The sequence below is a fragment of the Paralichthys olivaceus genome, chromosome 5, assembly GCF_024713975.1.
Source record: "Paralichthys olivaceus isolate ysfri-2021 chromosome 5, ASM2471397v2, whole genome shotgun sequence".
In the NCBI taxonomy this organism is placed as follows: Eukaryota; Metazoa; Chordata; class Actinopteri; order Pleuronectiformes; family Paralichthyidae; genus Paralichthys; species Paralichthys olivaceus.
The window spans coordinates 4,387,546-4,399,859 of NC_091097.1; the positions used below are offsets into that span (position 1 = coordinate 4,387,546).

The 12,314-nt window shown below is 41.9% G+C and overlaps 1 protein-coding gene across 6 annotated transcripts in view; it reads right to left on the reverse strand.

Annotated features, from left to right (window-relative positions):
- Positions 1 to 12,314, reverse strand: part of LOC109634329 (RNA binding protein fox-1 homolog 3-like) — a 391,336-nt gene that overhangs the window by 183,987 nt on the left and 195,035 nt on the right. For all 6 annotated transcript variants that reach the window (XM_069524959.1, XM_069524962.1, XM_069524964.1 and 3 more), the window contains one exon: positions 4,597 to 4,690. In XM_069524959.1, coding sequence (XP_069381060.1) covers positions 4,597 to 4,618 — 22 coding nt within the window. In that variant the 5' untranslated portion in view covers positions 4,619 to 4,690. The remainder of the gene's footprint in view (positions 1 to 4,596; positions 4,691 to 12,314) is intronic.

The following is a 12,314-nucleotide window of genomic DNA, read 5'->3' on the forward strand; positions in this document are numbered from 1 at the left end:
AGGAAAAATTAGAGGGGTGGGAGAGAACAAATGCTGTATGGAATTTGGGATTATGTATTGGGTTTGTGCGTTTCCCTCCTGTTTAAATCAAACGTGTAGGGGCTGTGCAGCCCTGGGCTTGTTGCTGATGACAGGTTCAGTGTTTCTAGACTTCTCTCCTCCCCCTTTTCAGCGACAGTCCTGAATTGAGAAGCGGGGTGGAACGGGGTGTGGGCTTCTGGCGGAGGGTGAATTAAATAGTCACTCTCTCTCCCTCTCCCTCTCTTTCTGTCTCTCTCTCTTGCACTTTCTCTTTTTTTCAGTGGCGTTTAAAATCAATTCATTCAGTGGACTGCTGACACAGCCCGGCCCAGAGAGCCCAGGATTTATGGCTCCCTCTAATGGGCATGCTCTGAACCAAAGCCCTGCCGTCAGCACAATTCTGCCAGCCACCCGTCCGCCCCACTCCCTCACTCCATCTAGCTTTTAAAGACGCAGGCACCCCTTCCCTTCCTCCCTCCCTCCGCTCCTCCTCCTCCTCTTCCATCCTTTTTCCTCATTGCCCCTCTGGCGGTGGAAGAGAGGCCTTGGAAACACACTCAAGGCCCCAAAAATGTATAAAGCTGCCATAACACAATACAAACAAAGGGAGCTGCACAATATGGCACTTGTCATCTTCACTTTTGAACATTTCTCTTATTAAATGCTTGGTTTTGCTTCTCTTACAGTGACTAATGTCTGGAGAATTTCTTGGCCTCTAACAAGCGCTGCCTCCAAGAGCAGTGAGCGATATTCCTCCTGCAGCATGGGATTCTGTTTAGGACGAGCATGAACTCTATTACACTGTCAGCTTGTAGAGCTTTAACATGCGTTTTAACATTGCGGACGTTGACTGATAAAGATTATCTATTAAGCGTTGTTGCAACTGAAATGTTTGCAAAACATGTTCTTACAAGTGCAGCCCCTCCAGAGCAGTGCACAACATCTCTCTGATTATTTACCATAACTGTAAGGGAGAGAAACTGCATTACACTGTCAGCTTGTGTTTAAAACACAAATTTAATGTACTTTTCAGTGCTGTTGGCAGACATTTGGTGTTAGATGTTTCCTTATGATCATTAAAATCTGGGCAAAGCTTTTGCTAACAAGTGGTGCTTCCCAGAGCAGTATATAATCTCTCTCTATCCATTACCCTGTCTGACGAGTGGTGCTTCCTAAGGTCTTTGGAGCGTATATATATTCATATATTCATAACCAAGTCTAGTGTCACACGATCTGAAACAATTTATGGCGCAAGAGGGGAAAAAAAACTGTGATTGAAAACACTCGCCTATGAACTCAGTGAGTGTAAAGATATATAAAAAGGATCATGGCCTGAATTGCGATGACAATATGGAGTCACTCCTGTGCGATACTTGATTTGAGCGAGTTAGCGAGTCTCCACGTCTGAGCGAGTGTGTTTCTGAATCGTATTTACGTCTGTGTACACTCAGGAAAAATATGCCACGCTGCTGTTGACCCTGTTATATCCTCAGGCGACCTGGTAATTTGCAGACAAATACAGACCTTTACTTCTGCCCCAGAGCCTCTAATGTACATCCTTCTCCATATTCCTGCACTGCTCTGCAGCCTGTCAAGGCGTTATGGGCCCTGAATTAGCCTCCCATTACAGCAAGGCTCCAGCTCCCCCTAAAGTTAACCATAACTGACCATTTCGCGTTGCTTCATTATAAAGCCATGCATGTAAAATCAAGTCATGGTCCCCGGCTGTCACATCCAATTTCAAAATACAATCCCCAGCCCCCCCATAATCTCCATCTTTCTCTCTTACTTAAGTTCAACCTTCTCCTTGTTTCATAAAATATGATCTGATTAAAATAGATTACACACCTTGTTAGCGGAGCGTTTCATATTTGATACAGTGGTGCTTTAAGACAGCCAGCGTCCTCCATGATTCAAAGAGAGTGTGGCCTTGTTGTCTGGCCTATTTGTTTAATAAGCTCAACTACATCAGTGGGCCTTTTAAGTGAACACACTCCCCTGGAGCAAAGGCAAAGATCAATACCCACACCTCACCATACAAAATTCAAAAAGCAGGAATGACGGCCAAGGATTTTCTCCTTCTTAAGAATAAAAAGCGAAAATAATCGGTGACGATCCTGTATGAGTCAAAAATCCAAAACAGGAAGCCGCTATTACGTGCGGACCTGCAGGGAGAGCTACAGGTCAGCTGTGAAACATTCAGCGGCGATTAGTCCATCGCAGCTTAAGACTGGAGCTTTTACAACGTCTGGAACATGAGAGACTACAGTATGCAAATGGGATATTATAAACAGAAAGAAGAAAGGCAGAGTCTTTGAGGGTAAATGAATTCATTATAATCCTCACCTCATCTGCTGACTGATGGAAGTCTCCTCGTGTAATCGCTGATGGGGGGGAATACCTTCTACTGTACTGAGGAAGCTCAGACGTGGGAATAATAATGGGTCATATCGCCTTAAAAATGAAAATGATACTCCCCCATTTAATGTGAACAAAGTCCATGTAAGAGGGTAAAATGTAATACAGCGCTTGAGGAATGTAATTATCATTTAGCGAGTCTGAGTGACGGGGCCTGAACCGCATGAAAAACTCATTTTCATTTTTCTTATTATATCATGATTGTATAAACATTCTTAACCAGTGGCCACAGCAGCAGCAAATTATAGCAAATTAGCCCCATATTGCCAGTTTTTAGCGGAGGCAAATGAACAAGCACTAGAACTCCAGTGTTTATTCCATAAATCAACTGAACACTGCACCTGTTGAGAATGTAAATCGCTGAGGCTATTTGATTAAACTCTTACATCAAAACATTTGAAGAGCACTTTCTCTCCCTTTCTTTTTTTTTTAGCTGTTTATCTCCTGTTTTCTTCTCTGCTAAGTTCACTCTCTCCTCCTACACCCACTGCAACTGGAGTTTCAATGGGCGGTGACGAGGGAGACATAACACCCACCAGCTATACGTGGGGGCACGGGAGGTCCATCATTACCAAGCCACAGTGGTGATCACGGCAATAATATAGAACTATAACCGAGCAATTAGACTAATGGAAAACGTCCCTATTTCTCCCGGTGTGCTGCAGCGAGACGCGCCGCATGCGCCGCGGGCCCCCCCTGGAGATGAGGCTGGAGATGTGAAGTGGAGAAGAGGTAATGGCGGAGGACCATTGATCCTCGCTGCCACCTGCTATATAGCTCCGTGGAGGATGGGTGGGGAGGCAGAGGGCTCCATCTGGGGAGAGATCCCACTGACTCCTGGGCTCTCAGGCATATGGATAAGAGTCTTTCTCTAGTCTTCCGCTACTTAACCAGCACACATTAGCACAATATGGCCGAATAGGGGAGAGTAAGGCGTGCATACATGCAGACTTTATTACAGTAAGGGCGCATCCACAGCGAGAAGGCGTGAAGCCGTTTCCTCAAACTCTGGAGCGTTCGGCTGCTCGTGTGAGGCCAGGCGAGAAAAGGACCACTCAGATAATCACACTTAAAATGTGAGTCACACTTCCAAATGAATGGAGCACATTTCTCCCAGGAGAAACAACAGCATCAGTTGCTCATATATCCCAAAACAACCCATATTTACATTTAACAGGAAAAGAGCTGCAGCAGCCGTGTGAATAATGACTGCTGCGTGTCAGGAGCAAAGGCTGAAGCAGCAAGATGCTGGGCTGGTGGTTGTTTGGGTCGTCGAAGTTAAACGGGAATTTTATACGTTTTGAGTGTGAGTGTGTTGCACCTCTGACCGCACCCAAAAACTCCAGAAATAAACTTTTTTTTAAACCAAATCTTAACCCTAGCAGTAGAAAAAATCATTTTAAATAGTTTTATATCAGATTAGGCAACTGCTTGAATAAATTCAGGAAGTATTTGCAAAAACCATACTTCAACAAAAAGGATTTGACGTCTAAAGAGTATGAAACTATCAGTAGAAAGATTTTTGCTGCAGTTATTAGACAGATTCATCAAGACTGATATTAAGCAAATATTTCTACCATGTAGAACTATAATCCATAAAGTTCAGAATTTGAAACCATTTGTGTGAAAAGCTGTAAATGAATTACCTTGGATGAGGCTGCTCTACTGTTGATTGACAGTTATCTTCTACACTGAAATACATTTCAGTTTTTCTAACTGAAAAATAAAATATGTTTGATGCTCTGGAAACAGATTTTGTCAGAAAGGTAACAAACAAAATTGTCTTTTAAGAAAAGGAATAAGAAGAAAATTGGTAATGTCATCACAAATCATACTTAATTTTTTATCAGTGCCTGTGGATAAGAGTGGTTGATGTGGTTTTGGAGATTTGGAAACAAGGAGGCACAAAGGAGACGAAAACTGTGACAATCATAGTGGGATGATTTGATTTCCAACTGGATCTTGTTTGTAATCTTGCAGCAAAACACGTATTCCAATTCCAACTGAGGTTCAGGCAGTGTGACGCTGAACAAACCAAAACTTTTCCACCAAGAAAGCCTATCTGAAGTCGGACTAGTTGTAAGTTAAGACACATACAGATGGACAGGACCTAAAGTGCACAGCAAACAGACATAAGGGGTTTGTTTAGATGCTGACCTGCCCAGCTGGGGGTCTCCATGTACAGGTAAAGCCGGTCGGGCTGAAGCTGGGTCACTCGACTCGCTGCTGCTGCCACAGGGACTGATGAACCCTGCAGAAATAAATAAAAAACCAAACACACACTGGCTGTTAAAACACTCTCTGCAGTGGAAAGAGGTGAAGTTTGTTTGTTATTTACTCAAGTACTTAGAGATTCAGAATTTGTTTTTCCATGTTTACTGCACTTTTACCTCTAATAGCTGAACATTTTCAGAGACTTGCTCATTTGGTATATAGATTATATCCGTAATGATTTGTGAAGAGTATGTTAAGCCATTTTTAGATGACTCCAGACACTTCTTTGGACTTTTTCAATAGTTTGACTGAGGAACACAGCAGGAGAACATTCAGGCAAGGGGTGGAGCCTATATGTAATCATGTAATTTTCTTAAGGGCAAATCAACACCACCGTCTGCATTTATCCCCAAAGGCTCTCAAATCTCATCAGGCATCGTCTGTCTGGAGTTCAGTGTCTGAAAGCAGCTTTCACGTCACGTCAGACAACGAGGGAAGATTTTTGACCCTTGCTACATAGGAGTTGCATAGTTTCTTGGCACAACATGCAATGTTGTGCAGGATATACAAACATCAGAATTGAATGTCAACTACAAATTAAACAAAATGCATCATCAATTTGAATCTGTGGGGTGTTCACTGTCCTTTGTAGTATGCAGTACAACCTGAGAGGCAAACAAAGTCCTGTTTTTTGAAACCGATGCTGTTGTGTAGAGCCTACATCTATCTAATATGTTTTTCATTTTGAAAATGATATTTTACACAAAATGATCCCTCTCCAGGCGGTTTTAGCTCCTTATGAGAAATAATCTCCATCCACACGCCTAATAGTTACACACCTGAAAACACATATCACATCATATTCCACCAGTGTAAACAGGAAGCAGATTGTCTATTTGCAGTTGGTTGTTTGGTTATAGACAATACTACAAACACATTACAGTGATGGTGAAAAGTAAGACCAGGCATCTTTATGCTTGGACCAACGACGAGGTGGAACTGTTACTGAAGACAAAGGTTTCTGTCAGTGTTGGATTTTAGAGTGCAGGCATAGGGTTATTTCCTGGAGGCACTATAAAGTGAATTAAAATTACAAAGGGAATTTTTTTTTAATTTTGGGGCCAACCCTAGTTTGTGTTTTAAGTACAGACCTGGAGTCAGGACGTTGTTAGCCTAGCTTAGCATAAAGCCTCAGAGCAGTTAAAAATGGTTACCCTGAATCTGTCAAGGATTAAAAACCAGATAAATCTCTCTAAACTTCACTAATAAACATGATGCACCTTGTTCTCAACACAACAGAAATGCAAAAACAACATTTTGTAATCCTATCAGGAGCTCCACGGAACCCAACACTTTTCCTGCTTGCGTGAATTTACTGTGACAACACAACACGGCAAATATGGACAGTATTTGTTTGTATTTAATCATGTGAGCAAACATTATGTCCCACATATATGGCTGTTACACAGCACATATGTTTAAGCATTACAGCATGCTTATGCCTCAATGTGGGGCTGCTCTCACACAGCGGCTGGGTTTCTGCTGACTTGTGTATCTTCGCAGGCTTCTGGTTGGCTGTTGCCCAGAAGCCCAGCCGATGAACCGCGGAGAGAGCGCATTGATTTCATCCCAGCAGAAATCCCCTCTCCCGGTACCCGCCTCTCTACCCCGCCCCACACCTGATTAAGCATTTGCAGGGAGTGATGCCAACACAATTTGTCATTTATCAAAAGTAATTAAAAGCTATTTCTTTTCTCTTGTTGATTGGGAATTGACTAATTGTTGAGTCTGTGAAAACGGGGGAATAAATAAAACAGGGAAGGATGAATTTTACATAAACTCAGAGGAAAACATAAATGCTGTAAAACGAGGGCCAGACATCTGGCTCTGTGATTTCTCTCAACATGATTATGACTGCAAAATTTGAAACAGTTGTTTAGTGCATTCTGATATACAGCCCATAGGCAGTAAATAATATATTAGAAACAGCATATTGACTAGCTGACTTAAAAGGTTGTTTTCTCTTCATGTTGTGTGAACACAAGAGAGGGAGGCAAATACAAACACTGGTTGGTTACTTGTTAACAGAAAATGAAAAAAGGCTGCACCCACTTGTGCCAAAAGAGATATTTGAGCCGGTAAATACCAACGTCTCCGTCTGAGTGAGAAAACAACAAGATAGAAGGGACGGTGAAGAGCAGGAGAGGAGCTGGAGCCATCTTACAGCTGAGGTTACAGTACGTCTATCCAATGAAACCAAGCAATACCATTTCAACATTATCGGTAACAACCTCTGAATGCACCATTACCTTCTATAAGGGCAGAATGAAATGTCAGAATTGATTTGAGAGGGGAGGGTTGAGATATAAGTGGGCAGCTAAGGTGGCCATTTTGTTTCGGCGGCCCTTTATTTGGTGTCCCTGGATCATTAGCAGACGGCAAAAAAGAGCTGGAGGAACATGAATGAGGTGTGGGTGGCCATCACAAGCGTCTCCAGTGACAGAATGTGAAATGAAAACAGCAAAAAATACACGCACACAAGCACACACACGTATGCACATGCATACACAGAAATCAAAGGGGAAAAAGAGGCATGCGGAAATGCCAGAGGAGTCGTTTAAATTTCCCACCACTTTGTAAATAACTTTAGCTGCACAAATACCTGGCTTTGCTCTGAGCAGATAAAAAAAAAATTCCAGCCAACAATTTATTCTCTGCCAACAAATGGAGCCGTTGCTTCAATGAGACGATTTGAATATCCCTTTGAAGGCTGCAGATGGACAAGCAATACTATCATTGCCTGGGAACACAGAAATAATTGGGCAACAGTGGGAGAAGCCTACATTCACGTGTCTGCTGAGACAGAGACCTGCTTGGAAATTCTAATTGAACCTCTCACTCTCCTGCCTTTTGTTTACATTCCCATTCATCATAAGAAAAAACTCAATTACTTATGTTCTCTAACATGTATGGTTATTAATGTTCTAATTATGCTTCTCTCCTCTAATCTTTTGGATTGCAATTTGGGTGATATATGTCAGAACAACACTGCGAGTCCCCTGAAAGAGAAAACTGGATTAGGAATCTATGTGCAATAACACACCTTCCCCTGGGAGCCATCTGACGGAGAGAGAAAGCTTGTCATAGTTTGTGTATACATGGGGATTTATGCCAGCTCAGTGAGCATGTGTTATTATATACTGTCTTTGTTCGACATGCATTTCGAAGCAGAAAGTTGTATAATCAGCTCTCACTAGCGACAGAACAGACGTAGCTGGGGAAACTGGCAGGGACAGCCCAACACAAAAAACAAAAAAAAAGCCCAAAATGGAGAGCGAACTACCTCCGTCCAGCTCTTCTTATTCTTCTTGTGAAAGGCTATAGGTATGACAGCTTTAGAGGTATGAAATAATGTCGGTGAGAGCCTTGAGGAGCCCCTGCAGAGAGGCTGAGAGGGTCCTGTACTGCCTCAAGCAATGAGTGTTCTTCAAGGCTTTTCCTCAGAGCACTTTTACAAGAGCACAAATTAGGTGTAAGGAATGCCTGTGTCGGTGGGCGCACCCAGCCAGCACACAGAGGAGGAGAGAGAGAGAGGGAGAAGAAAAAAAAAAAAAACTTGGATGACAGTGAAGAAACGGAGGGCGTCATAAAGTGCGGAAAATAAGCTCTCACTTTCAAACGTTTACAGCGGCTCAAATATCTGATGATACCTCTCATAGCTTTTAATCTTTAATGTGAAAAATTAATCATCCCATTCATTATTTTAATAGCTGTCATTTTTCTCTCCCCAAAGTGATGATTTATAACCATTAAGCCCTGCGTAGGCTTGTGTGCGAGGGATTTATCGTAATGTTTGCACCAGGTAGCCTCCAACCATATTTCATTACTCTGACAAGCCATTAAAATGCCCTGGTGATTAAACAACAGCTCTGAGGTCAGTGTGTATGGCTGTTTCTTTACCCATGCAGGAGCGCAGCAGTGCAGCCAGGCAGGCGGGGACCTGTAGCCTAACAAAGCCCTTTTCCCCCAGGTTCCCTTCAGACTGGAAATCGTAGTTATAGATCTCTATCTGCTGTGCTGTGCGAGGGCGACAGGGGCGCGTGATGCACATGCCCAGAAGCTACAGTGAAATAAAGTTAAGAATGGGGCTATTATGCCTTTTTCTCCCTCAGAGGTCTGGCATCATGATAACTGTGCACTAAAAGGAAAAACTCCAGCCTCAGATACTCTTATGTCCATCAGGCGGTGGTGCTCAGTGTGTTCCAGGAGATATTTTGTGATGGTGTGTTGTCATTTATGCCCCTGTTGTCCCACTTGTCTCTTTTATTTCTACTTCAGTAATTGATTTTCTAGCAAGCCCAACATGCAGGGGTGTGTTGAAAACATCTGGGGGCCGAGAGGCAATACAGCGCCTAAGACCCACCCCTGCCTTATGACAATTCAGAAAGAATTGGCAGAAATCTGCAGCAGAAAAAAAGTCATGTCTGACGCACCCTGATGCTCAATGTAGATATTTCAAATCTAGTCCAAACACTTTGTCAGGTCAAAGTGTTTTAATATACAGCCAATACACAAACACACATAATAAAGTGTGATACAAAAATCTATAAATCCTTCATGAATATTATAGCATTCTGATTTTATTGTGATTGTTTTAGTGAGTTGTTGATTCAACTTTACGGTCATTTTGGACGATGTGGTTTGCGATGCTGTTGTGCGTTCATTGACATAAATGGGGTGAACTGAATAATAGAAACATCTGTCCGTATAAAAGACAATACACTTCAACAGTCCCACAAGCTGCAGCCTCCAAATTGACCGTAAATTTGAATGAACCCCTCAACATAACGTAACCTTTTTTACCATGTGTATAAGATATAATTTACTGAACGAGGTAAAGTAAATACATGGAAAAGTAATCAACAATTGTCACTACAGTATTACTTTATTACTATAGGGTTAGTAATATTTTCTTTTTTTCCCCGATATCTATAACAAATGTATACTCTGAAAACAGTACTGGTTTCTGAACAGAGCCAAAACCAATACAACAGTTGACGTTAAGAGCAGCTTTTTTTTTTTTGCAAAGGAAAAAAAAGAAGTTTGAATTTAACATATTAACTATATGATAGATTAACTGTACAAATATAATAAAGTGCAAAACTTATGATAAGTTGCAAAAGACATTCACATAATAAATTAAACCTAACCCAAGTACAATCATTTAACACTCAATAACAATTTCAGTGCTTCATACAGAAAACTACTTTCAGCTCAAAACTCGCTAATTAATTGTCGCCTTGCCGCTGGGGCCAAGGACGCTCACTGTGCCGGCTGATGTGTTTGACATGGGGTCATGCAAGCAGTCAAACACAGAGCATTGAAATCCTTGTATCGCATGAAAAACAGCTACACAACTGAGCGTTTAGCTTCAGACATTTTGTTATCGTGTTGATTTGAGTTTGAGGTAGCTAGAGTCTAACGTTTCGAGCTGCCAGAGTCATGTAGAGAGTGAGTTAGTACCAGAGTTGAATGTAATGCTAACTTGGCACGTGATGTTTATGTTGATTGTAAGCGGGGCATCTATTTCAGTGCAGATCTCTGTGTTGTGATTCAGTCCAAGACTGGCAGTGTAGGAGCCCAACCCTAATTGTTACATTGGTACTCGGTACGCATGGATCGGATCATATCGACACACCTGAAAAAACTGTTTCTCTCACAGTCACGATGCTGTTGAGGTGACAAAATATGTCCGCAGACATATAAACACCTGCCAAAATATTCAAAACCGCCTCTGTTAAGGTTCTGGCTGCAGTTGGCCTCCAGGACCACATTTTGCCATGATCACACACACACACACAAGGTGAAAATAACACCAGCAGCACACTGTCGCAGCTGGTAACAAGGGTGGCCAGAAACACAAGGCACATTGTCAAATACTGTTTTGATCGTCGTAAAAGTGTTAAATGTTGGATTTTTTATGTGTGAAGGGCAATAGCTAGAATTGTGTGGGTTGAAATGGACAGATGTCGCTTGAGAAATTGCAGGAGAAACACCAGCCTGCAACACAAAATGGATTCCCAATTCAATCCCAGCGGAGGAAGCTGGATGAACAGCAGGCCGGGAGTAGGGGGTGTGGGGGGGGTGGGATTTAACTCTCCTGCATGTATGTTCATGTCTAATGTCCCCAGTCCAACGGGCTGGATTGATCACCAATGCCACATCTGACAGTGACTGACAGCGCCTGTAATTGCTATGTTTGCTTTGGGAGAAGAGCGAACTACCAGGGTGGGACCGTGTGTATGAAGGCGTGCGGGCGTTTCTCAGTTCCATACAAGTCCAGCTCTGGATATTAAATCTTAGTGCACAATGGTCATGGTCCGCCTGAACATGTGAACGTTGTGAGCTTCTAGATAAATAAATACGATCAGTGCCAAAAACCAAACAAAGAACCGTGATTTCCCGTCGTTCATTGAGTCAAGTTTATCTATCCATGTATATCCAAAGCCAGTTTGGTTTTATTCTTTGTGGTTAAAACCCATCAATATCATTTAAGTTACTATTTGGGTGGAATCAACACTAACACCTTGATAATTCACGCTGCTTTCAGATGTTTCCTGAAGAGGCTTAATGTGAGAACGCAAATGTCCAAGTCAGTTGATTTTCTGGAACGTTTCCTGCCGACCCCATAGTAAAATTTCCGATTGAGGCTTTGTGAAAACACACCAGGAGACGAGTGGGCATGTTTATGATGTTTCTAATACATGCAAACATTTAGGTGCCATTCATGTAGAAGACACCATGGAAAGACAATGAGATTCAAGGGCTTTTGCAACAAGGAATTTATACGTCATGTCCTAGCTCCTGTGTGCTCTACACAGAATCTGCCCCTTGCCTACCTACATTCTAGATTATATATATATATAATCTAGAATGTATCAAACTTTACTTGTGTATTTTTTGACTGTCCGCTTCAAATTTCAAAACTATGGAACTAATTTATTTGATTTTATTAAGATTGAAAGTGGTAAATAGGTAATTATCCAAACCGACCCTTTTAAAGTACCTTATAATAACCTACACATGTATTATAGTGTATACATATTTTCATGTATAAGATAATTATAATACTGCAATTTGAATTCTAATGCTTACCATGGCAATACACAATTGCAGTAAATGATGATTGTACAATGTGATAACATTTTCACAATGCTTCTTATGTTCCGCATTTTCACCAAAACGAAAAAAAAATATTGATATAACTGTTTTGAGTTGCAGAGGAAGTGCTGTTTGCTACTGTGCTACCAAAACAGAGAGACAGTGCTTTTGTTCTCCACACTGGATACTTTTCACCAGGTAATGGAAAATGTGGTCTGTGGAACAAGAGCTTTGTTGTTGGAGGAGGAAAGAAAGGTTAAGACCACGAATGATAGAAACTGAGGAAAAACAAGGGTGAACCTCGGACAGGCATGACTTTTTTTTCTTTATGCAAAAGCCCACCGACGCAGCCGATCTGTCGCGGTAGTCCTGATGTCAGATTATGTAGAGAACTCTGGGACTTTACAAGCGTTCAGTTTGCATTCCTCTAGATCAGTAAGGAAAAAAAACTACACCATTACTGTACCCAGGAGTTTTACTGTGCCTCTACCAGAGCACTG